Source organism: Dromiciops gliroides, chromosome 2 (assembly GCF_019393635.1).
Source record: "Dromiciops gliroides isolate mDroGli1 chromosome 2, mDroGli1.pri, whole genome shotgun sequence".
Classification (NCBI taxonomy): Eukaryota; Metazoa; Chordata; class Mammalia; order Microbiotheria; family Microbiotheriidae; genus Dromiciops; species Dromiciops gliroides.
In genome coordinates this window covers 62,285,620-62,310,209 of record NC_057862.1, presented here as the reverse complement: position 1 = coordinate 62,310,209, position 24,590 = coordinate 62,285,620, and the positions used below count along the sequence as shown (strand labels likewise).

Here is a 24,590-nt window from a genome sequence, read left to right as displayed (position 1 = left end):
CAAACACTGGATACAAGAACTGTAAAATCTTATCATTCATGCCTCTAAAGCAATAGACAAGAGAAGGATTTAACTTAAAAATGCAAACAATTTTGCCACTAAATATGTGTAATCTGCATAGTAATGCTTTTGAGTTCTTTGAAAAACAACATTATGAGCTCAATGAAAATATTAATAGTGTAAAGAACTCATTTTTGTAGAATCATCCAAAACTAATTGAGGTACTTTAACAGATTAAAAAGTTTCAGAGATTTAAAGAAACTAACCCCCATATAAATTAAATCCCTGTAATATTTTACAAACTAATGGGGTAGGGAATTTTTTACCTTTCCACCCTCCATATTTTATAAGCCTTCCCCACACTTTGCTTCTCAACCTCAGTATCCTTTTTGAAAATGGAAATTTCTATTTTAATAAGAAAACACTGTCAAACACAAGTAAAGTTACATCAAAGTAATTACAGTAAGAAGTCAGACATCAATGGTCACAGAAACTCTATCCTAAATATTTAAGGAGAATATTATGAATTGCCTGAATGTAACTTACCAATAGTCAGAAAATCTGTTCGATATTGACAAGTCATTCCAAAACCAAAGTCTCGCCAGAATCCAGAATCTTTTTTGTGGACCTTTAATAATAAATCGGAATCATTTTTCATTTTAATTAATAAAATAGCTAGTTGAGTTTTGACTACATAAAACAAGTGAAAAGCAAATCAAATATAACACACCAAATTAAATGATTTTCTATCTTGAACAAAAATAGACATTTACATAATCTGTACAAAATTACAAGAATTTAAACATATTTCAAAACTTTTGTAAAACAGCTCATATCTGTGAATTACAAATTCTCACCACTTCAAAGAAATTAGTGGCAAAACTTAGACTAGCACACAATATCTTAAATTCAGAATAGTAATATCAAAAGCCAAAGTCCATCCAAAGAAGTTTGTATTTAAAAAACTAAACATATCACCTCTTACATTTAAGTAATACTTTGAAATAACTACAAATATCTCACTCAGAGTCCATAAATGCTGAATAGTTTTAATTAAAATCTGACTTTTGTTGATTATTCAAAACTTACTCCATTTGGCAAAAAACATATACAAGACTGGCAAAATTGATTTCAAGACATTTAAGAAAATGAAAAACTGTATTTACAAAAGACCTGTTTCAAATCAATGCCAACTTTTTTCTGATCAAATTTAAAAAAAGATTACAAATAATTCTAGAAAACAAGAAAATATTTTTAAACCTGTCATAAAATAACTGAACAACACTTACTAATTGCTGATCAACTGGTGGTGGCACATCTTGATTCGCATAAACAATAGCAGGATTATAAAGACTGAATACCACTGGATAAAAAACTTTTTTTCCTGTGAATAAAAAAATTCTATATTATAAGAATCAAATTAGTTTTAGAAGACAAAATCTTAATATTCTTTACAGCATCACACTGATTAATTCTATAATAACATCACAGGCTAAGGGGAACCCCAGAAATATATTCTCCTCGGCCCCTGAGACTGACATAATATGAACCTCTCAGACACTCAGGCTAATTTTCTAAAGTTATCAAAACAAATAAACGTTATTTGTTTATTTGGTTAAAAACAAATTCCTAAAAAGACATCATATGTTAGCAAAGGTAGTAAATTTTTAAAAATAACTTTGCAAGTTGGACTACTGTTTGTCGGACAAATAATACTATCACAAAGAACTATTGTTAGACTAATAGGCCCCTACTGGAAACCAGAAGATAGAAAAGAAGGGAATCTGAAATGTTTATCTCCACAGGAATTTCAAAGTATGTCAAGTATTATTTGGACATAAAATGGCTTTTGCAGGGCTTGAGATGATACCATGAAAGGAGTTTAAGTTGTATACATATTTCTCTTGGTTAAAAAAAAAAAGTGAAAATGCAAATTATCTTACACTTGCATAGTGCTTTATAATCATTCAAGTACCCTTCTAATATATTCTTTTTTTTTTTAAGTGAGGCAATTGGGGTTAAGTGACTTGCCCAGGGTCACACAGCTAGTAAGTGTCAAGTGTCTGAGGCCGGATTTGAACTCAGGCCCTCCTGACTTCAGGGCCGGTGCTCCATCCACTATGCCATCTAGCTGCCCCTCTAATATATTCTTTCATTTGAACTTCACAACAACTTGTGAGGTAGACAGGACAGGCATTATTATATCTGCTTGACAGACGAAGAAACAGAGGACCAGAGATGATAATATTCATGGAAAATCTTAAGACTAGAGAATTGTAATCAAATCCACACTAACTGAATTTTTTTTCTAAAAAACATTGGCCACTGGCTACTTTATTATTCCACTCACCACCCCTATGACTTCTGAGATTCAAACACCTTTCCTTTTTTAAATCCTTATCCCTGTCCCAGTGGTATCATCAATGACTTTCTGCACAGACCTTTTTTTCTCTCATCTTTCTCTACCTTCTCCCTTAGTTCTCTCAGGAGCTCCCACCATTTATTATCTCTATGTAGATAAATATAGATCGAGCCCGGGTTCTCCCTAGCGTCAATCCTACATCAACTGCCTCTAAAATATTTCCTAATGTATGACTCCCTGGCTATCTCAAATTTACTATGTCGGAAACAAAGCTTACCTTTCCATGCAAACTTTCTCCTCTTCCTAACCTCCCTATTTCTGTCGAGGACACCACTATACTTCATCACCTGGTTTTGATGGTCTCCAAGTAATCCTTCACTCTTCATTCTCCCACATCCCCCTGATCCAATCACTTGCCCAGTCTCTACATTCCCATTCTCTACATTCACACAACCACCATCTTCTTACTCCAGTCCCTTAAAACCTTTCACCTGGAATACTGAAACAGCCATTTAATAATTGGTCTCCCTTCCTCAAGTCTCTTTTTATTCCTATCCACCCTCCAAAGGGATATTCCTAAGTCCCAAGTTTGACCATGTAACCATTCACTCAAAAAGCTCCACAGGCTCCTAAGAGCACTAAAGTCAACTACAGGCTTCCAGGATGTTGCACTGCAGGCCCTTCCCAGTCTAGCTACAGCCTATGTGCTCTAGTGAATACAGGGCTGAACCTGGAGTCAGGATGACATGGATTCCAATTCTGCTTCAAATACATCCTGCCTTTATGAACCTGGACAAGTCAGTGAACCAGTTTCAGTTTTCTCCTTCGTATAACAAATGAGGCAGACTCAATGACTTAAATCTTTTACCCTATGATCGTATCTTTCCAGGCTTATCTTTCATTCCTCCTCACATAATCTATGCTCCAGTTAACCTGGTCCTGGTTTTACTATTCCTAGTATACAACACTCCATCTCCATGTACTCCCTCAGTGCTGCCTCTGGGAATTCCTAGCCTCCCCCCATAATTCTGTATGTGCCATGTACACACCTGGTATTTATACAATCAGATCCATGTTGCTGCTTCTGAAAAAATGAAAGCACCTAGAGCACAGAGTGAGTTTGATTTCTCTGTATCCATGACACCTAACACAGTACTTGGTACATACTATATGCTAAATGAATACATGTTTATCAACTGAGTCTCAAGTTTTACAAACTACTAAGTGCTTCTTGTACCAGGTAGGTAGTTGAAAGAGTGGACAGAGTGCTGGGCCTGGAATGAGGAAGATCTGAGTTAAAATTAGGTCTGATACTTCCTAGCTGTGTGACCATGAACAAGTCACTTAACCTTTGCCTGTCTCAGGTTCATCAATTGTAAAACAGGGATAATAATGGCATCTGACACTTTGTTTTGACCATCAAATGAGAGAACACATGGCACATTTAGATGCTATACAAACTCTACCCATCGTCATCATCATCATTGTCTTGGTGCCTTTTCTCTCAGACTCCCTCCAATGGGTACCTCATTGGTATATATTTGTTTCTCCCTCATTAAATTGGGGTTTTTGTTTTTTTATTTTGCAGGGCAATGAGGGTTAAGTGACTTGCCCAGGGTCACACAGCTAGTAAGTGTCAAGTGTCTGAGACCGGATTTGAACTCAGGTCCTCCTGAATCCAGGGCTGGTGCTTTATCCACTGCACCACCAACTGCCCCCTCCCTTATTAGATTGTGATCTAACATGGTGTCTCTCATTAGATTCTGAGTGCCTTGAGAACAGGAACTGTTTTTTTTTTCCTCTTTGTACCTCTACTTCAGGCACAATGCCTGGCACAGAACAGGTACTTAAATCCTAGATGACTATTTTCTAATTATGAGAACAACAGTGACATCATGCAACCACTATGTCTTCTCTTGCTTTATCCTGCTTACCTATTATCTTTGTGGCTGATCAGACCAATAGGAGGTCAGAAGGCTACACCACAGATTAGGCACAAATAGTCCATAGGAACATTTAGAGTGGAGATGGCTCTAAATTTGCACATCTCAAGTTTCTTTTGAGCTACTGCAAATCTGCTTTACTCATAGAGCACAGTGCCTTCCTTGACCCTAACAGAGTGATGTCATTTTGGTCCTCTAAGAGAACAAAGGGCAACAACAAACCAACCAATTATCCTTGTAACAAAAATTCTTTTCCTGCTTCCCTGAGTAGCTTGGCTTTGGGATATGCTGTCGATTTTCAATTACCCATCATATTTCTGTTTTTCTAATCCCACATATTTCACTTTAATAGTTCCAGGATCTATAATTTTATTATAAACTGCATAAACAACTGAAAATTCAGCAATAAATCTCCCCATATAAAAAACACTTGTTTCAAAACATGTACATTCTATGAAATTTCAAATTAAGTTTACTAAGATTTTATATACCTGGTTCAGCATTTAATCGGCAACTGTTAAGGAACTCTGCTGAGAAATATATGTCAACATCACAGAAAAACATCAAGACCTCTCCCTTGTCCCAGGCTCTAGCACCGACATCTAGTCCTCGGCCTCGATTAAATTCTTCATTCAATGAAACCAAGGTGTAATTGTGAAAATTAGCTTCACTAAGAGAAAAACAGACACAAAAGAAGATATAATTCTAAAAATAAAAATAAAAACCAATACCATTATAATACAACTCCCCAAGGCAATTTAAAAACACATTTGAAAAAAATACACACACACACACACACACACATGTCCATTTAGTACATACACACACACACACACATAAAATAAAATGATGCTGATTTGGTAATGAAAAAAGAGTACCTAGTTTCCCCCAAATGAGTGCAAGTCACCTGCATCTGTGACAAATTGTATCTCAGGGAACTGAAGAGATATTACCAATTTCATTTACATCAGCACTTACTGAACACCTATTACATCAAAGGCACTGTGACATATACAGAGAAATTCCTGAACTATAAAGGTTTAATATAAAATTGGGGAAATAAGGTTTTTAAACATGAAAAAAATAACTGTACTATTAAGTAATAAAAATAATGGCAAATAAGTGGTAAAGAGTAAATATGTTATAAGAATTCAGAGAAAGGAGAGATAATTTGGGAGTAGCGCGACTTAGTAAGACTTCAGAGATCAAAGAGGAGGAATTTAAGTGGTTCCTAAAGGCTTGGATTTGATTTTAATAGTCAGAAAGTGAATCCATTCCTAAAACAGGTATTCAGGAAAGGGACAAAGATGCTTTCAAAGTGTATTCCAAAACATTAAGTAGACCAGTCTGGTTAGAGCAACAAGTTCTTACAGGACAAAGGTTCATGATCTGGGATACCCAGACCCTTTTAGCAGATCCATGAACCTGAATGGGGAAAAAAAATTGGTCAAATTGGACAGAAATTCAAATAAACAACCCTGTAGGCAATTGAGAACCACTGAAACAAACATAAAGTCCAAAACCACTGAAAGTCTGAGCATTCCAATCATATGATCGAACAGTCTAGTGATGTTTCAGGATGACTGACCTGGCAGGAATGTGGGGGTGGGGGGTGGGCTAGGGGGTAGGAAGTTGGGGCAATAGTCCAGGCATGATGAAAGTGGGACCTGAATCAGAGCTGTGGCAGTGGGAATGGAAAGTGAGGTCATGAAAAAGAATTCAAAGAGGATAGATGTTCAATTCTGGGAGAAATGAGAGAATTAAATGAAAGAGAAAGGTTTGTTAAAGAAGCTCCTGTAGAGTTTTGTGGAGAATTTTGTGGAGAATGAAGGCAAGTTCAGTTTTAAACATTTTGACTTTCAAGGGCCAAAGGGAAACACAGATGAAAATGCTGAGTGATCATCTGGGAATAAGAACACCAGAGGAAGGAAGAAAAATCTGACATGACAATGAAGAAAGGGAGATGTTCTGAAAATGTGGGAAAAGATGTGATCTCTAAAAGAGAGGAAGCATTTGTCTGACATTGTGGACAATTACATTTAGGAGTTGGGAAGAAGATTCACCAAAGGGGCCAGAACAGGCCATAAGAAAGAAAAGAGAACCAGAAGAGTACTTTGTTATGGGAGGCAAGGGAGGATGGAGAGTTTCAAAGAACTAGTTTCTCTATAAAAGAGAATTTCTCTTGTCTACAGATTTGGACAGATACAACAAAAATAAGTACAAGGGAATTGAAAACCAAGATAAGAAAAAAGAGAAAGACACACAAGAATACCATAGGAAAAAGCTATTATTTAGACAGGGACTATTGCTTAGCCTGCAGGAAAAAAGAGAACCCAGACAGCAATTCCAAAATAAGCAAACAAATATATATATATATATATATATATATATATATATAAAAACAAATATATGAGCATCTTTAATGACTTGCTTACCGAGAAACAGATTCTAAGATGATTTTGACTTTAGATAGTCCTTCTTCACCAAAATAGACCACTGTAAGGTGAATCCTCTTGTCCTGAAGAATACATACATCCCTAAAAATAAAATCAGAGTGGAAAAAAAAATCACATTTTTAGAAAGAAAATGAACTGGGCTTCAAATGATGGGAACTAAAACAAACTTGGTTTTTGAGGTAAGGGAGATTTCAATGTATTCAAGAATTATTACAGCATCAGTTATACTATTACTCAAATACCATAAATAGATGTGCCACATAAATAGTCTGTAAATTCAAGTCACTTTGCCAAAGTAGGGGAAAAAAGGTATAATGTAAAGGTTCCTTTTAAGACAATTATATGAATTCTTTAAAACCCTAACATAGTTACCTGAAGTTCTGCATAAACTGTGCAAATGCCTCAGTCCTTCCAGCAAGAGGCATAATGATATTAATAACTGATTTGGTGATATCAATTGTTTCACTCTTTACTTTCATAAGGGGTCCAAAAGGTCGGAACAAAGTGACATGTCTGTATTCCATAAGGTCTGCTTTCTTAAAAAAGAGTTCATACTGTGTCCCTTTATCTTTCTCAGTACGATAATAACCTACATAAAAAAGAGAAAAGCATAATCATGTCAATTTTCAAAGATTTAATGGGAGCATTTAACTTGAATTTTCAAGCAATAAGTAGACCTGAAGAGCTTTTTTTCTTTAAACCTGAAAATACAACATTAAAATTTCCTAAACAGAGGCAGTTAGGTGGCACAGTGGATAAAGCACCGGCCCTGGATTGAAAAGGGCCTCAGACACTTGACACTTACTAGCTGTGTGACCCTGGATAAGTCACTTAACCCTCATTGCCAAAAAAAAAAAAAAGAAGAAAGAAAATTTACTAAACAGACAACTAACAAGATTATAAGTTGTCTCAATATATATTTTCTACAAATGAAAATACATTGAATAAAAACTATGATATATAAACACATCCCAAATAACTATCAATGACCAATATTTAGACAGTATTTGTGTTTGTAAATATTAAAACCAATCTATAGTCAGCAAACATAAAGTCCAAAAACAATACTAAATTTAAACCTCATGAATCAAACTAATTAGAATTCTTCTTTTCCATAATATAAATTAGTGATAAGACTTCTTTAATGTTGACTATGACAAATCCTGTTTCAAAACAGGTAAAGTGATTTATCTCATTAATCCTTATAGCATTCTTTCAGGCCAAGAAGCATTCACATTAAATTCAATAAATCCAGACCCAGAAGTATTGCTGCATATATTACATAACACTCATAAGGACAAAATCAGTGTGTAATCAAATCCTTACAAAATGGGCATCTTCATTCACTTTTTTCAACTCCTTTTTGTAATGTCTCTCTCCATTAGAGCTTAAGCTCCTTGAGGGCAAGAAGTTTTTTTTTAACTTGCATTTGTATCCCATGGGCTTAGAATAGTGCCTGGTACATAGTAAGCACTTAATAAATGCCTGTTTCCTTTCTTCTTTGTTTCCTTTGTTTTTTCCTATCTTCCTTCATTCCCTCCCTCCTTCCTTCGCCAAAGCCTCACTCAATGTGGCAAGGAATCTGACAGCAGAGCATGAGTTCTGGCAGACTCTACCAAGTTGGAAAGATTTCATGGATATATGATGCTGGCTATAGACAGTGTCTGCTACCATGGCTCAGACTACCTAAGTACAGAAATGATTATTAGCAGATGGCTGGTACAAGCCTATAGTCAAATATAATGTTAATAACTTATCAAAGTTTAAGGACACACTCTCCCTTTCTGTTAACCATCAACAGTCTGTTTTCTTGGCACTTTCTTTTAAAAAGAATTTGTTTGACCATTTCTTGAGAAGTATCTTATATCAAAATAAAATATATAAATAATTTGAAAATTAAAAAACACAGAAGATTGGATATTAGATAATTAATTCTTTTTTTTAGCCATGACCAAAGATGAAAGAGATAAACACACAAAATGTCCCTCCCCCTTAGCATGAGAGGCCCCCCCCTTTAACTTCCTCATTCAGAGTGATGAAGCATAAAGGGCAGTAGCTGCCAAAAATCACAGTTTTATTCCATCTATAAACATTACTTTGGCTGTTGGAATTCTAAATAAAAGATTTCCATATGAGTAGATATACCTCTAGAGGAACTGAGGTGTGTGGTGGGGAGGAGAGGGGAGAAGGGAGGGTAGGGAGAGGGAGTTTCACTATAAATAAAACCAGAAGTCTGGATGGCTCACGAATTTTTCTCAGATAATTAAAAAAATTTTTTCCTCAGATAATTTAATAAAGTAGTTGAGAAATTAGTTTTTTAGTATCCAAAGGCATTAAGAAGCATTTCATGGAACATTTGGTTATCTTGCTTTTACAGTGTTCATGAAAAGCACAGGCAAGAACATCACCATGAACATAGCAGTAGTTTAGGCACCAAAATCTGTAGGAGTAGATGAACAAATAGTAAAATTCTACAAATAACTTGGTATGATCCTCCAAACTAAGTCAACATATACTTTGATACTCAGTGCTTTCCATGAAAAGATGGGTAAAGAAGCCAGTTAAAAAACACCGAAAAATGTGGTTAGAGATTAAGAAAATGAAACAGTCAAAGGCTTGTTGACTATTTACTCAGAAGTCTCAGGCCTGGATATTACAAATACTTTCTTCTAAAATAGCTTCAAGAAGAGCTGAACATAGCAAGCAGATATGAGTACAAAGAAGCTGAATATTTTAATAGGCAATAAAAGACTGGTTCCTGATAGGAGCAGTAATTTCAGAATCAGCAATCTCTATGCAGTCAAATTATTGAGGGGTTAGAGTAAAGATCAAGTTAAAAATCAAAATATTAAATTTAAGAAATGATAAAGAAAAGAAGATGACACATACTCAGTTACAACAGGTCCAATATGCCCTACATAAATAAGCTGTTGATGCTGAAAAATAGAAAAAAGTAAAACCCTGGCTCTTATTATTGCCACTTCCTGGGGTCTTATCACTGATCTAACAGCAAATATCACAGTAAGGTCAAAGTCACCTAGAAGTCACCTTATCCAACAAGAATTTGACCTTAACAAATTTTAACAACATGGCAGTCAAGGGCAATCCTGATTTAGAATAAAGGGTGACTTGTAAAAAGTTTTGAAAGAAGATCAAAAAACATTATAAACACTGATGCTTCACAAAAGAGCAAAAAGCAGTTGAATAGAACATAAAACTTGGCATGAGACCCTTCAAACCCTCCAAAACCATCTCTATATGAAGCTTGAAGGTATATGACAAGTACATGTGAAATTACATAGATATGTAAGAGTTTTTATTGCTATTTCTTCTTGTACTCAATGACAATAAAACCTCCACATTTGAACTCTGACACAAGCAGACCTCATTTTATTATGCTTCACTTTATTGTGCTTCACAGATATTGTAGTGGGTTTTTGTTTGTTTTTTACAAATTGGAGCTTTGTGGCAATTCTGCATTAAGCCAATCTATTGGCACCATTTTCCCAAGAGCATGTGCTCACATCATGTCTCTGTCACATTTTGGTAATTCTTGCTATATTTCAAACTCTTTGATCATTTTTATATCTGTGATGTTGATTTGTGATCAGTGAGCTTTGATATTATTATTGTAATTGTTTTGGGGGGCACTACAAACTATACCCACATAAGATGCAAACTTAATAGATAAATGATATGTGTGTGTTCTGACCTTCTATATTCTCCTTTGACCTTCCTATATTCTGAGACACAATAATATTGAAATTAGGCCAATTAATAACCCTACAATGGCCTCTAAGTGTTCAAGTGAAAGGAAGAGTCAACTGAGGCAGTAAACTTCATTGTCTTATTTTAAGAAATTGCCACGACTATCCCAATCTTCAGCAATCACCACCTTGATCAGTCAGTCATAGCCATAAACATCTAGGCAAGATCCTCTATCAGTAAAAAGAGTATGACTCACTGAAGGTTCATATAATGGTTGGCATTTTTTTTAGCAATAAAATACTTTTAAATTAACTTATATGCATTGTTTTTTAAAAATATAATACCATTGCATGCTTAATAGACTACAGTACAGTGTAAACATAACTTATATGCACTGGGAAACCAAAAAATTCATGTAGTCTGGAACTGAACCCACAATATCTCCAATGTAAGCTTATACTTCAGTGCACATGATCCTAGAAAGGTCTATGATTTCATCAGGATAGGAACTTCCTCCAGCAAACAGATCACAACTCATCTATGATATATATAGGCTAAGTCTTAGGGAATCAATGGATACACAGATTTCAAGTGAGTTGCCTACGGTGACAAAGCTAGTGTTAGAAGCAGGACTTGAACCTGTGTCTTTCTAACTTCCAAATCCAGGGATTTATTACTCTTCACTGCCCCACCTCTTCTCCAGAACAAGTCTCATCCAATCCAACCACTCCACTCTGACATCAGGGCTTCTTCCCTCTGCCACCTGCCTCTTTCTATAAGGAACAGCAACTCTCTGGATTTCTAGAGACCCCAATCCCCACACCTGAGGATGTTAATCTAATTATGTTTTGTGACTCATTCTGTTATATCTTCCTTAGCTATTGACTGACAGGTAAGTCAAACCGCACTTCAACCATGGAACAGTGTTCCTCATGTCCAAACCAACCCATCAAGATACCAGGACAATAGTGTGAGTTTCCTGTTATTTTTCTTTTCCAGGGCCTTCATATGTCTTCTCATTTTCCACGTCTTTTTCATAAATAATAATCAAGATTCCCAAAGCCACTCAAAAGAGTATCTCAGTCTCTCCAGAATCTTTAGATCCTAAGTTACAGGCTGTCTAGAATTAAGCTTCTTTCCCTATCAGCGTTGCCCACACCCTCCATCATACATTTTAGCCCTGTCCTTCCTGGGTCCCTATCCAACTCTGTATCTCTATCCTTCTACTGTGGTGGTCTCTCCTTCCCAATCTATCTTCCACATGGCTGCCAACAAGATATTCCTAATGCATGGGTCTGGTATCAACATCCAATTCAAAAAGTTCTACTGGCTCCCCATTGCTTTTCATATAAAATAGATAGTCCTCTTTGTCATTGGTCAGAGGCTCTTTCTAGGCTGATTACATGCTATTCCCCCTCATGCTGCTCCCTGTATAGAACATTCTATCTCATCTTTATGCTTTTGTACATACTGGTCCCATACTTGGGATGCATTTCTCCCTCTACTTCTACTTGGTACAAACTTTAGCTCCCTTCAAGGCTCAGATCAAATAACATCTCCTTTACGGGGCTTTTCCTCAGTGTCCTGGTTACTTGAATCATCTTGAGGTGTTGTTTTTTTTCTGTACATATCCAACATTTAGTTATTTATAAATATGTTGTATCCATGCAGAAGAGTATGAGCTCCTTGAGGGCAGGCACCGTTTCATTTTTGTGCCATGAGATTTGATTTCTGGCACGTGTGGGCCTTTAATAACTTATACGTTGATTGACTGACTGTCTCAGTTTCTTATGGTCAAAGAATTATGTAGTAGAGATGGTACTTGAGGGAATAAAGTCTTGTAAGACCCAACCAAACACAGAGAGAAAGGAAATTGGTCTACAATTTAAAATTTTTCAGTATGTCTCAAAGAAGGGAAAATTCAAAAATGGGAAAGATCACACAACACACGGAATTAATACTCATAAAAAGCAAATGAGAAAATATTAGTGCCTACCAACCAATATACCTAATTTTTTCCAACTCTATACAGTTTTCCAAAACTTTGCACACCCCTACTGTTCTGTCTTTATTGTTTGTGGAACACACACACACACAAATTCTGCCAAAGCACAGCAAAATTCAGCTATAAAGGATCTACTCCAACGAGGTTTTTCCTGTTCACATGTGAGAAGATTGTGGCTTGGGACTGGGAGGCAATGGGGGAGGAGGGGAGAGGTGCTGGGGAGTCAATTAGAGACCCAGGTTTGTATAATGTTTGTGACACTAGATGGATAAACACAGGCTGGTCACATAATATCTCTAAGCTTCAGTTTCCTCATCTGTAAAATGGGCATAATACCACCTGTAGTACTTACCTCACAGGACTGATGTGAGGAGAAGACCTGGGTTCAAATCCCGCCGACAATTACTATCTGGGTGATCATGGGCAAGTCATTTACCCTCTCTGAGCCTCAGTTTCCTCATCTGTAAAATGGGGATAATAATACCTGTAGTACCTATAGCTCACACACTTGTAGTGGGATTCAAATGAGATAATGTATGTAAAGCATTTTTGCAACCTTTAAAGCAGTACATAAATGCCAGTTACTATCACATGTAAAATGTTTTGTAGAATTTAAAGCACTACATAAATGTTGGCTATTCTTATTAAAATGTTAAGATCATACAAGATTCCCTGAATTGCAAAGATAGAAATAACTGTTCAATGGTACTATTCTTAATATTAAATAAGGCATAAAACAGGAAGTTTTTTGCTTGCCAAAAAGTGTTCACCCCTATAGCAGAGGATGCTTGCACAAAATCCAAATAGAACAGGGATTCACTGAAGGTGATCCTCTTCTACAAATGTACCTATTTGTGGGTGAAATTGTACTCAGTGCATTGAAAACTACAGGATCTTATCAATGAGATCCATAATCTCTCAAAAGATATTGGCCTAACAACTCACACAGGAAAATTAAAGTACAGAAAGGATTCAACTTAAAAAAAATACACACACACACACACACACACACAAAGGACCTATATGAGTAAGGCTTTGTGCTGAGCACTCAAAATACAGAAACAACAAAAAAGAAAAAGTTCTTGCCCTCAAGGAATTAACATTCTGAGGAAGATGTAGCAAGTGATAGATGCAAATAAATGCAGTAAAAGGAAAATTAAGGCAGGAGACTGTTCTAATTGGCTATGGGAGGGCAGTGGGCAGGGTGGGAGGAAGAGATGACTTCATGTACAAGGTGGAACCTGAGCTTAGCCATGAAGGAAAACAAGGATTCTAAGAGAGAAAAAAGGATAGCCTGTATTCTCTTATAGGGGATATCTTTTACAAACTATGAAGGGTTAACTTTGGGGAATAGTCAATGACCTAGTCTGGCTGGAATGTAGAGTTCATGTGAAATAAGGCTGGAAAAGAAGGTGGGAGCCATAACATGGAAGCCCTTAAATACCAATCAATCAGTCACTAAATATTTATTAAGCACTTACTATATGTACTTGTCACTGTATAAGCACTCAGGATACAAAGAAAGGTAAAAGACAGTCCCTGTTCTCAAAAAGCTCACAGTCTAATGGAGGAGAGAATATGTATACAAATACATATAAACAAAAACACCACATAAACTGAAAATAGCCTTGGAGGGAAGGCATGAAGGGGAATCAGGAAAGGCTTCTTGTAGAAGGTGAGCTTTTATCCAGAATTACTGGGAAGGCAGAAGATGGAGATGAAGGAGAGCTTTCAAGGTATGGGGGCTAGTCAATGAACAAGTTCAGAGTCAGGAGATAAAGGGCCTTATTGGAAGAAGAGCAAGGAGACCAGTTCCAATGAATCACACAGAGTTCGTTGGGGGGTGGGGGAAGTAAGTTATAAGAAGTGTGTGAGGGGACGTTATGGAGGGTTTTGAATACCAGAGGATTTGGGGGGCGGGGCAATGAGGGTTAAATGGCTTGCTCAAGGTCACACAGCTAGTAAGTGTCAAGTGTCTGAGGCTGTATTTGAACTCAGGTCCTCCTGAATCCAGGGCCAGTGCTTTATCCACCGTGCCACCTAGCTGCCCCTACCAGAGGATTTTATAGTTGATCCTGGAAAGGATAAAGAGTTTGTATGTTATCTTATTAGCAATATTTTTGATGAAGGTCACGATGTGGTCATAACTGTGCCTAAGGAAGTCTATTTTAATAGCTGTGTGGAGTTTAGTTTGAAGAGACCAAAAAAAAAAAAGAGGCTAAAACACTAATTAGGAAATAATTATAGTAGTCCAATCAAGAAGTGATGTGGGCCTGAAGCAGGGTGGGGAGAGAGGGAATTTTATGTGAGTGGAGAGAAGGGGAAATAAATGAAACATAACGTTAAAGTGGAATCTATGAGACCTGCTAATTGATTGGCCTTTGGGGAAGGGTAGGGGGAAGAGGAGAAAATCAGTGTGAAAGAGAAGGAAGAGTTTAGATTGGCCCAAAGTAAATGAGAAAATAGTGATCTGGTATCAACAGAAACATGTATTAAAGAGGGGGTAGATTTAAAAGGAATGCATGAGTTGCATTTTGTATATGAAGCAATCAGGCTGGCATGTTGCACCAAATTAAATCAGATAATCTTTGCTAGAGATACATGTAAAGTCCTATATTTTATTCATAACATGCTAGCTATTTATTTATAAAATCAAATATGTTAGCATAGGATTGGGGAAAGATTCAACTGTATGGAAAATTCATTGAGTTAGTCCATCAGCATGTATATCTTAAACTGACACAGCACATCTGAATAGGAAGATGCAAGTGACTTAGTTACACTATCAGTATATCAAAATGTTCCCTGACACTGAAATGCATCTTTTTAATTTCAACATCTCTCAATGATACCTAGGACAACACAATAGAACACCACAATCTCAGGACAATCATAATTACGGGCAACCCAAATAGCAACACAAAGATAGACGGTGGGTGAAAATAGGCTGCAGAAATTAAAACAACTATGAAGTACCACCTGACACCTATCAAATTGGCTAATATGACAAAAAAAGGAAAATAATAATAAATGTTGGAGAAGTTGTGGAAAAATTGGAACACTAATCCATTGTTGGTGGAGCTGTTAACTGATCCAACCATTCTGGAAAGCAATTTGGAATTATGCCCAAAGGGCTATAAAGCTGTGCATACCCTTTGACCCAGCAATACCACTATTAGGTCTTTTCCCCAAAGAGATCATAAAAAAGGGAAAAGGACACACATGTACAAAAATATTTATAGCTGCTCTTTTTGTGGTGGCAAGGAATTGGAAACTGAGGGGCTGCCCATCAATTGCAGAATGGTTAAACAAGTTGTGGTATATGAATGTAACAGAATACTATTGTGCTGTAAGAAATGATGAGCAAGCAGATTTCAGAGAAACCTGGAAGGACTTGAATGAAGGGATGCTGAGTGAGATGAGCAGATCCAGGAGAACATTGTACACAGTATCATCAACATTATGTGTTGATCAACTGTAATAGACTTGATTCTTCTCAGCAATACAATGGTACAAGATAGTTCCACAGGAGTCATGATGGAAATGCTCTCCAAATCCAGAAAAAAAAAAAAAAAAGAACTGTGGAATCTGGATGCAGATTGAACCATACTATTTCTTTTGGTTTTGGTGCTGTTGTTTTTCTTTTTTGAGGCTTTTCCTTTATGCTCTGATTCTTCTTTCGCAGTATGACTAATGCAGAAATACGTTTAATGTGATTGTACATATATAGCCTATATCAGATTATTTGCTCTCTTGGGGAGGGGGGAGGGAGGAATAAAAATTTGAAACTAGAAATTTTATAAAAACAAATGTTGAAAACTATCTCTACATGTAAGTGGAAAATAATAAAAAATACTTTTATAATTAATAAATAACATTCGGGGCAGCTAGGTGGCGCAGTGGATAGAGCACCGGCCCTGGAGTCAGGAGTACCTGAGTTCAAATGCGACCTCAGACACTTAACACTTAACTAGCTGTGTGACCGTGGGCAAGTCACTTAACCCCAATTGCCTCACTAAAAACAAACAAACAAACAAAAAACATTCAAGTTAACTGCACAAAAATGATTATAATAAAACATGTTTTCCCACAAAAAAAAGAAAATAGGCTGCAGAAAATTACTCATGACAAAGCTGTGTGCAAGAAATGGTACAAAAGCCAGTTATGATGATGTATTTTACTAGAAATAGAGGTGACTTAATGTGAGGATAGGTAGATGGATAGTCCAAGTGTTATTCTGATAGCCACAAAATATCAAAAGAACAAGAAGAAAGCCTCTAACAATTTGATTAGATTCTCCATGACAGGATCTGAATGAAAAAGTACAGTATGAAAAGTCAGAGATGGGTTTCAATATGTGCCAGTATGGGAGTTGTCCACACTGAGGGGGATCATAGATTCATTTAAGTATTGAAATATACAAACTAAATACCAGAGACCTTTGGGTACCACAGCAAACCTCTCCTCCCATATGCTCCAACTACTCTACCCCTCTCCAATCACCACCAAAAGCAAGTCAGAAATGTTTAATTTTTAATAGTAGACAGGATTAGGTAAATGTCAATTAGTTAATAAGGATGCTTTACATGTATAAGTCCTTAGTGTCATTATATAATTATTGGTCAAATTCAAATTCTGAGCTTCCTTAAACCTATAATAATTCCTTTTTATTACCAAAAACGATTTCAGGCTAGCATACCTCTAAATTATGTATGATGCATTTCATATATGTGTGTATACATACCTAAATACTGTGTTTCAAAAAAAAATATTCAAAACACTTGCTATATAGCAATCTTTGACTCACTAATATTTGCAGTCCACACTTATGAAATACAATTCTTAAACAGTCTTTTTCATAGGAAGAATTACAAGTAACTGAAATTGAAGTAATTGACACTAAAGATGAATCTAAACCAAACTAAATACATTTACGAGGTCTAAAATACACAAATGTACATAAAATTCAAATTTATACTCCCCTGCTTCAGAATTGTACAATATTAACACTAAGATTAGCCTTCCTTCCTTTCTTTGTGAAGATTTCTGATTTTTTAAAAATAGTCCACTTAAAAAGTGATACCAGCAGCACTGAATTTCTAGTACCTAGTTACTCTAATAATTATGTGAGCTAATCCATATAATTTAACTAAACATAGTTGCAATTTAAGCATACTAGTGCTTGAAAGAGAAATTAATTGCATACTATAAAAGCAAATGTTCACCTTTTAAATCTTTCTAACATTAGAAGATATCTTACAAAGAAAATTAAAAAAAAAACACCAATTTTCTTCAAGCTTGTGTGTACTAACTGCAATGAGAGAAAAAGGTATATACTCCTTGTGTTATTCTTGATATACAACATCTGGATTTTTTTAGTACTGTAAAACCTTCTACTTCTTCAGTACCTGTGAAAATATATAGTACTATCTTATAATAGTATAGCAGTTGTGCTTACAATTTCATAAGAATGCCAGAGAGGGAAAGAAATGATGTCTTAATTTTAATTAGGAAGAAAACACAAGGTCTACTTGTACAATCAGATTGTGTCGTGTTTTGGGTTTTGTTTTGTTTTGTTTTTGAACAATGTATCACTTTAATATAATTATAGTATTCTAGAGAAAAAAAGGAAGTAATTCCTAATTACCCCTATCTAGGGGGTAAAAGATTCTCTCCAATACACCAAAAACACCCTTCTCTCACACACACACACAACTTAGCAAGTAAGAATACCTTCCCACCTAATGGAGTTTCCATCACCAAAAATCTCAAAAAGCATCAAACCCAGAGAATTAAAACTGCCAAGAGTTTCCAAATCAGTTAATGCTCAAGGTCAATAATGAATACTATACAGCTGCCTTGGGAGAAAAAGTGAAAGTATGGGAGGTTGGAGAGGTAGGATGGGAAGATGAGAAATTTGACAACTAAACATTAAGAATTTGCATTAAAAATGTAACATGCCTGAAATTGAGTACTGTTACTTTATACTGATATTCATCACCCTCAGAGATAGGATCCCTGGAATATAGCCAAGTGTTGTTGAAACTGATTAGAATAATGAGGACTGGTAGATTTTCTGGAAACAATCTACACGGTTAATTAATTAAGCATTAACTCAAAGAGCCATATCCATTCACCCTGAAGAAATCTATACCCAAGAAAAATCAAAAGACTGTCACTAGGTAATAAAAGTTTTAGAAGCTAGATACTTTGTTGCCAAGATACGTAGTAGCATGTCCTCCATATAAAATTTAGAGTGCTGCCCCTCCTTTTTTAATAGCAATGTTTCTCCCTAAAATTATTCTGAAGAACCAGGTAAAATGTTCAAGATTTCCTTTCACGATGAAATCTTGGAATGATCTATGGAATTTAAACAGCAGGCCTTTAATAAATTTCTCAAAACAGTCATCAGGAATGGCTTCTCCATTACTCAAGTAAACGAAGAAAAACAGGTAAAGACATCAACATTTCTGAGCCATTTATTTCTTTAATTAATTTTCCTAAGGGAATATTTTGAAAAGTAAGACCTTTTCTCTTTAGTATTGTAATGCACTATAATAGGCAGCAGGGAATAGTCAAAGGAAAATAAGGTAGATACAGTTCCTGTTTTTAGTGACTTTACATAAAAACACTACCACTGAAGAAGGGGGAAGGAATCAGAAACATTTTTTAAAAATAGAATTTCGTTTAGTTAGTTACACCACTAGTTTGAGTATCAAAAGTTTGATGATTTCAATCTAGAAGCTGGGATAGTCTCCAAGGGCCAGTCTGCCTAACCCCTTGTCATCTGCCCCCCTACCTCACTGGAAATAAAAAAAAGTTTTAACAAAGCCAGAGGCCAGACTATCACTTTATTTCAGATTAGAAGAGAGGTTCTATCCCTTCCTTTCTCAAAGAAAGAAGATATGACTTAATTTTATACATCATAATCAATTATCTGAATTGCATTGATAGGCTTCTCTGCCTTAGTTAAGGATTTCAGGACTGAAAAAGGAGGCAGGCAAATAGCTGAAGCTATAGACAGCAAAGGAGAAAGAAAGAACCCTCTGAGAGTCATAATAAAAGACACCAGTAAATAGATGACTACAAAGGAATAGTGTCATAAGCTTTAGAGCTGGAAGAGACCTTTGAAGGCCAACTCCTCTCATTTGATAATGGGTAAACACATCTATCAAGGTTAAGTGACTTACTCAATGTCATTCAGTAACTGGCAAAGCCAGGATCATCACAAAAAGGTTAAACTGGTTAGTATATTACTTATTAGGGAAGAAGGCTGGACTGGGAGTCAGTAGATGTATTTTCTAAAATAGTATCATATACTGAAAAAAGTGCTAAATTTTTAGTAAAGGGACCTGGGTTTAGATGCTGTCTTGTCACTTCCTAACTGCATGAACCCTGGCAAGACATTTTTATTTCTCTAGGCTTCAGTCGGACAAAATAACCTCCAAGGTCATTTCTGAAGCATATAACCTCGATGTAAATTTAATATATGCTTTAGAAATTTTTATGAATTACTTTCAGTTATGTGGATAATTCACACTTACTTCAATATCAAGCTAATTAATAGCTACATCTTTACTAGCCATCTGACTTCTGGTGAGTCCCTTAACCTTTTGCCCTTCAGTTTCTTTATCTTTTTTTTAAAAAAAGGAGGAGCTACATCTCTAAAATTGCTTTCAAGTCTGAAATGTAATAGTCCTATAACCTCTTTCTCTAAGTTCACAGGCCTCTGAAGCTGGAAGTCTTAGGGATCATCAAGTCTTCCATGTCCTGTTAAAGTAGGAGCCAAAGCTTACTCAGCATCACAGATTCAGAGTTGAGGGATCTTATAAATCTTGCTCCAGGTCACATATCAAGGTAGAGTTGGAATGCAAATCTACAGCTCCTAAATTCTGATCTAAGGATTCTTCCATCACAGCACACAACACAACATCCCAAGACCAAGGTGTCCTACTATTCTGTCACAGAAACACCTGGAAAAGAACCAAGGCAGCCCCTTCATTTTATAGGAGGGGTCCTTGAAGTAAGTCCCATGGATCCCAGATTTGAGAGGGATCCTTGAATTGAGATGGGAAAAGAAGTCTTCACTCATGTCTAACTGAAATTTAGCATTTCATTCAATTATGAATGTAGGCAACAAAACTGTTTTTCTGCCACAGAGCCTACAAGTCTTCACCAGACTGCCAAAGTGCCCAGGACAAAAAAAAAGGAGTTATAAAATCCTGTTTTACAGAGAAGGAAACTAAGACTGATATATTCAAAATGATTGATTCAACATCTCCCACCTAGTTAATGATGAAGTTAGTCCTCAGTGAAGATGAATTTTGACTGAATGTTTATTGAGTGTATTCCATGAAAAAGGTGGGGAGGGGTTTGCTAAGCATCATGGGGAACATAGTTCTTGCCATCAGAGACTTGTCCTGAAAGTCATGACTACCATTATAAATCCCAAAACGTTAGAGCTTAAAGAATTCTTGAGAGATCACTCAATTCAACTTCTTCAGTTTATAAATGAAAAAACAAATTAAGTGACTTCCTTAAAGTCAATAATTAGTGATACAGCTGGGAAACAAATCCAGGTCTGATTCTGAGTATAGTTTTCCTTTTGTCTACATCCTTGTCATCCCTAACTTTAAGTATTATATTTCTGATTTGTAAGAGAATAAAAAAATTTTAAAACATTGAACTGAGGGCTAATTATTTTATAACAAAAATTTAAGTGTCAAGGTTTCTTGATGCTTAAAAATATTATCCTGTATTTGGCCATTTTGGGGGGAAAGAAGTTACATAATTTATACTATTAAATCTGAAAACTTTTTGCAAACATTATTAAATAACTCATGCAAGGATATATAGACATTTCCATTCTTTAAGTTGTAAAATAGGTAATGGTTAAACATTTCCAAGATCATGCTGTAACTCAAAACTGTTGAGTCTTGTTACCTTATACTAGAGTTCAAATATATTTTAAAAGTCATACAAAGTATGTTCAATTTTCAATAAGATTCCTGAATTCATAGTGTATATTTTCCTCAACTGACAAAAAAAATCAGTTTCTACTACTTACTTAATATACTTTTATGATTTGAAATATCTAAGTTTATCATTGTTGATGAAAAGAACTATTAATATCACTGCTATTAATACCTTAATGATTTATATTAGCAATGTTACAGTGAAACTACAGATAAAAGTTTGAGGTAAGCTTATTATTAATTTATCAATTTCTACCAGTAAGGGATTGACCTTAACTTTTTGTGGTCCCAACAGAGAGCATGGCTATCTGTCCAGGTTTTTTAATCCTTTTTCGATAAGAGACGGGTCTATGGCTGTCCCTCTCAGACTGAAGACGCCTTCCTTGTGGTCCAGTCTCAGTTTATATCCCCTTCCACTGCAGGAGTTTCATCACACAGCAAACAAATCTAATTGGCTGACATGATTTGAAGGTGGGTTATATTAAAATGAAATCCAAAGATGTCATCAGAGAAAGGAATATAAGACCCTTTCTGAGTCTCTAATGATAAAGACATAAGGTTTGAGCTAACTTTCATTATCTGACCTGGTTATCTGCAAAGTAATTTAAGTTTGTGTTAAGATAAATTTTACAGCAGATTTTAATAAAGGAGAAGTTCTAAGAAGCAACTTAAGTCTAAAGAAAATAAACATCTGGAGAGGCACTGATCAGAGATCACACCTGGAAAAGAGAGCTGCATCAAAATGGTGTCCTGAGAACCAGAAAAGACTTTCAAGATTTAAATGGCTATTTTATTTTTTGTTTCCTTTCCCCTTTGTGTACACTATCTATAAGGTCTACTTACTAAAAGGAACCGTCCTCTTTAGTTTTTGTCAATGCATATATCAATTTCTCCCCTTTTCCCTTTACAGTGTTATCCATCATAGAACCCATGGTTAAGATCCTTTGTTTAAGTGAAATTAAGCAATATCAGTTAGTGATTCATTGAGGAAACAATTCCAATTAGAATCAGATGGGGGAATTTTCAGAAATATTTATTAATATTCAATATCTTGGGAGACCCAGAGATGTTCCCTTCTTAGTGTTGCCTCCCTCTCCACACAAAGGCAAGCTCTCCTAGAGAGATTCTATCACCTCATATGGGTCAAACCCAACCCAAAAATCTAACAAAAGGAACCTTTGGTGGAGACAGATTATTTTTTGTAGATAGCCAAAGGACTTTACTGATGAGATTAAACCACACCTAGAGGAATGGATTTTACTCTGACCAGCTTAAGTGGGGGTCTTGCATTCCTTTTCTCTGATATCATCCTTGGACTTCATTTTAATATAACCCACCTTCAAATCATGTCAACCAATTATATTCGTTTGCTGTGTGATGGACCTCCTAGAGTGGAAAAGTATATGATTAGAGACTCAAACACAAGAAGGGGATCTTGGGTTTGAGAGAGATGGTCATAGACCTGCCTCTTATTGAAAAAGGATAAAAAACTTGGACAGGTAGCCATGTATTGTGTTGGGATCATAAGAAGCTAAGGTCAATCTAAGGGACTGACTGGTAGAAACTGATGAATTAATAATAAGCTTACCCAAAACTTGTGCCTCTAGTAATAATTTTCCCCATCACAGCAACATACATTATTACTTAAAAATCACAGATAACAACAATCCAAACTGATTTCAAACCAAATAAATTTTTACAATACCTTCTACAAAATCATTTTCATTAAATAATTGTTTTTCTCCAACTGGTCCATCTTCATCTTCTTGATCATCTTCTTCATCAGGATTATTAATAACCTCCAGGCCAGCCTCAATAACTTCCACCAATTCATCTCTCTTGTCTTTTCTAACAGGCTTTTCCTCAGGGTGTCTAGTGAGACCCATCTCTAATTGGAAGACTTTCATTAAGGTGAAACTTTCGAAGGGGATGACACTATATTCACTAGGTAGTTTGGCTCCTATGCCTACCTCAGCTTTGTCAATCTGAGAATGAAGAAATTCTAAAAGATCACTAGGAATTTGTTCTTTGGTGCCTTGATAACCCATACCATTTGCTCGTGTGTTCTTTTTCTCTTGCAGTGATCTCATTTTCTCACTCATCTCCTGTAATTCTTGCTTGAGCTGGGCAATCTGACGTTTCAGGCTAGATGCCCTAGTTTGATAGTGTTCTTCTTGTTCTTGTAGGAGAGCTTGGTAATACTCTTTACCATAATTCTCTCCAATGATACCAGGAAGAGAGGCATTGCCATCAGTCTGTGGAGCACACTCAAGAAGGTACATAAATAATATCAAAATGCATAGCAGGGCAAGACCCAATAGCAGCCAACGGGTCCTGGCTTGAAGCATTAAACCTCTTCTGGGCATTCTTATCAACATGTAGTTTCTCAGTGCTACAAGTTCTTTTCTTGCTCATACTTTAGAGAAACATCATCACTAAAATCTTTCAAAAGAATAAAACCAGGATTCTTGTAAAGGACATAAACATCATCTCTGCTGTAGCTCAAAAAATTATCTTCATGCATTAGTAGTAATGATTGTTTGTAGATACAGTAAGATTAAATGAACATTTCCTGTACTGTCTGTTACCACAAAGTCCAAGAGAGATAACACAATATGGTCTAGCAAGTTAGAAAAAATCCATCATATGGGTGATGAAATGCCTGTAATAAAAATTAGAATAAAAATTTAGTTTAAAATAGTACTTTGAAAACATTAAACACAACTCATTCAGCAGTAGGAACAAATATTTATTAAATAAATGAGAAATTAGGCAATGAAATATACTTTACAAAAATAGTACTATCATTTAGCATTTTAACAAATTCTAACAATCAACATTTCCAAGTCTCTATACCATGATCATAACTGGTATTCATAATGATAACTCCAAGATACTTGGCCTGCATGAGTACAGCCAAAACCAAATTAAAATGTAATTGGAAAATATTTAACAAAAGAAATAAAAATACAATAAAACATAGATAGTGTTAATATGTAGTTTTCTACATCAATATGCAACTCATCAGGGATATTTATGTATGTTTAGTGACCCCCCCCCCATTTCTACCTAACACCAATGTACTAGATATCCCAAGATGTATTTTTTTTTTGCTTTTTGGGTTTTTTTTTTGGGGGGGGG

The 24,590-nt window shown here is 35.7% G+C and overlaps 1 protein-coding gene across 5 annotated transcripts in view; it reads right to left on the bottom strand.

The window, feature by feature from the left end:
* Window positions 1–24,590, bottom strand: part of CSGALNACT2 (chondroitin sulfate N-acetylgalactosaminyltransferase 2) — a 48,515-nt gene that overhangs the window by 4,869 nt on the left and 19,056 nt on the right. For all 5 annotated transcript variants that reach the window (XM_043988993.1, XM_043988997.1, XM_043988995.1 and 2 more), the window contains 6 exons: window positions 23,155–24,111; window positions 7,134–7,350; window positions 6,741–6,842; window positions 4,797–4,975; window positions 1,290–1,384; window positions 547–628 (listed from right to left, as the gene is read on the bottom strand). In XM_043988993.1, the coding sequence (XP_043844928.1) occupies window positions 547–628; window positions 1,290–1,384; window positions 4,797–4,975; window positions 6,741–6,842; window positions 7,134–7,350; window positions 23,155–23,827 (1,348 nt within the window). In that variant the 5' untranslated portion in view covers window positions 23,828–24,111. The remainder of the gene's footprint in view (window positions 1–546; window positions 629–1,289; window positions 1,385–4,796; window positions 4,976–6,740; window positions 6,843–7,133; window positions 7,351–23,154; window positions 24,112–24,590) is intronic.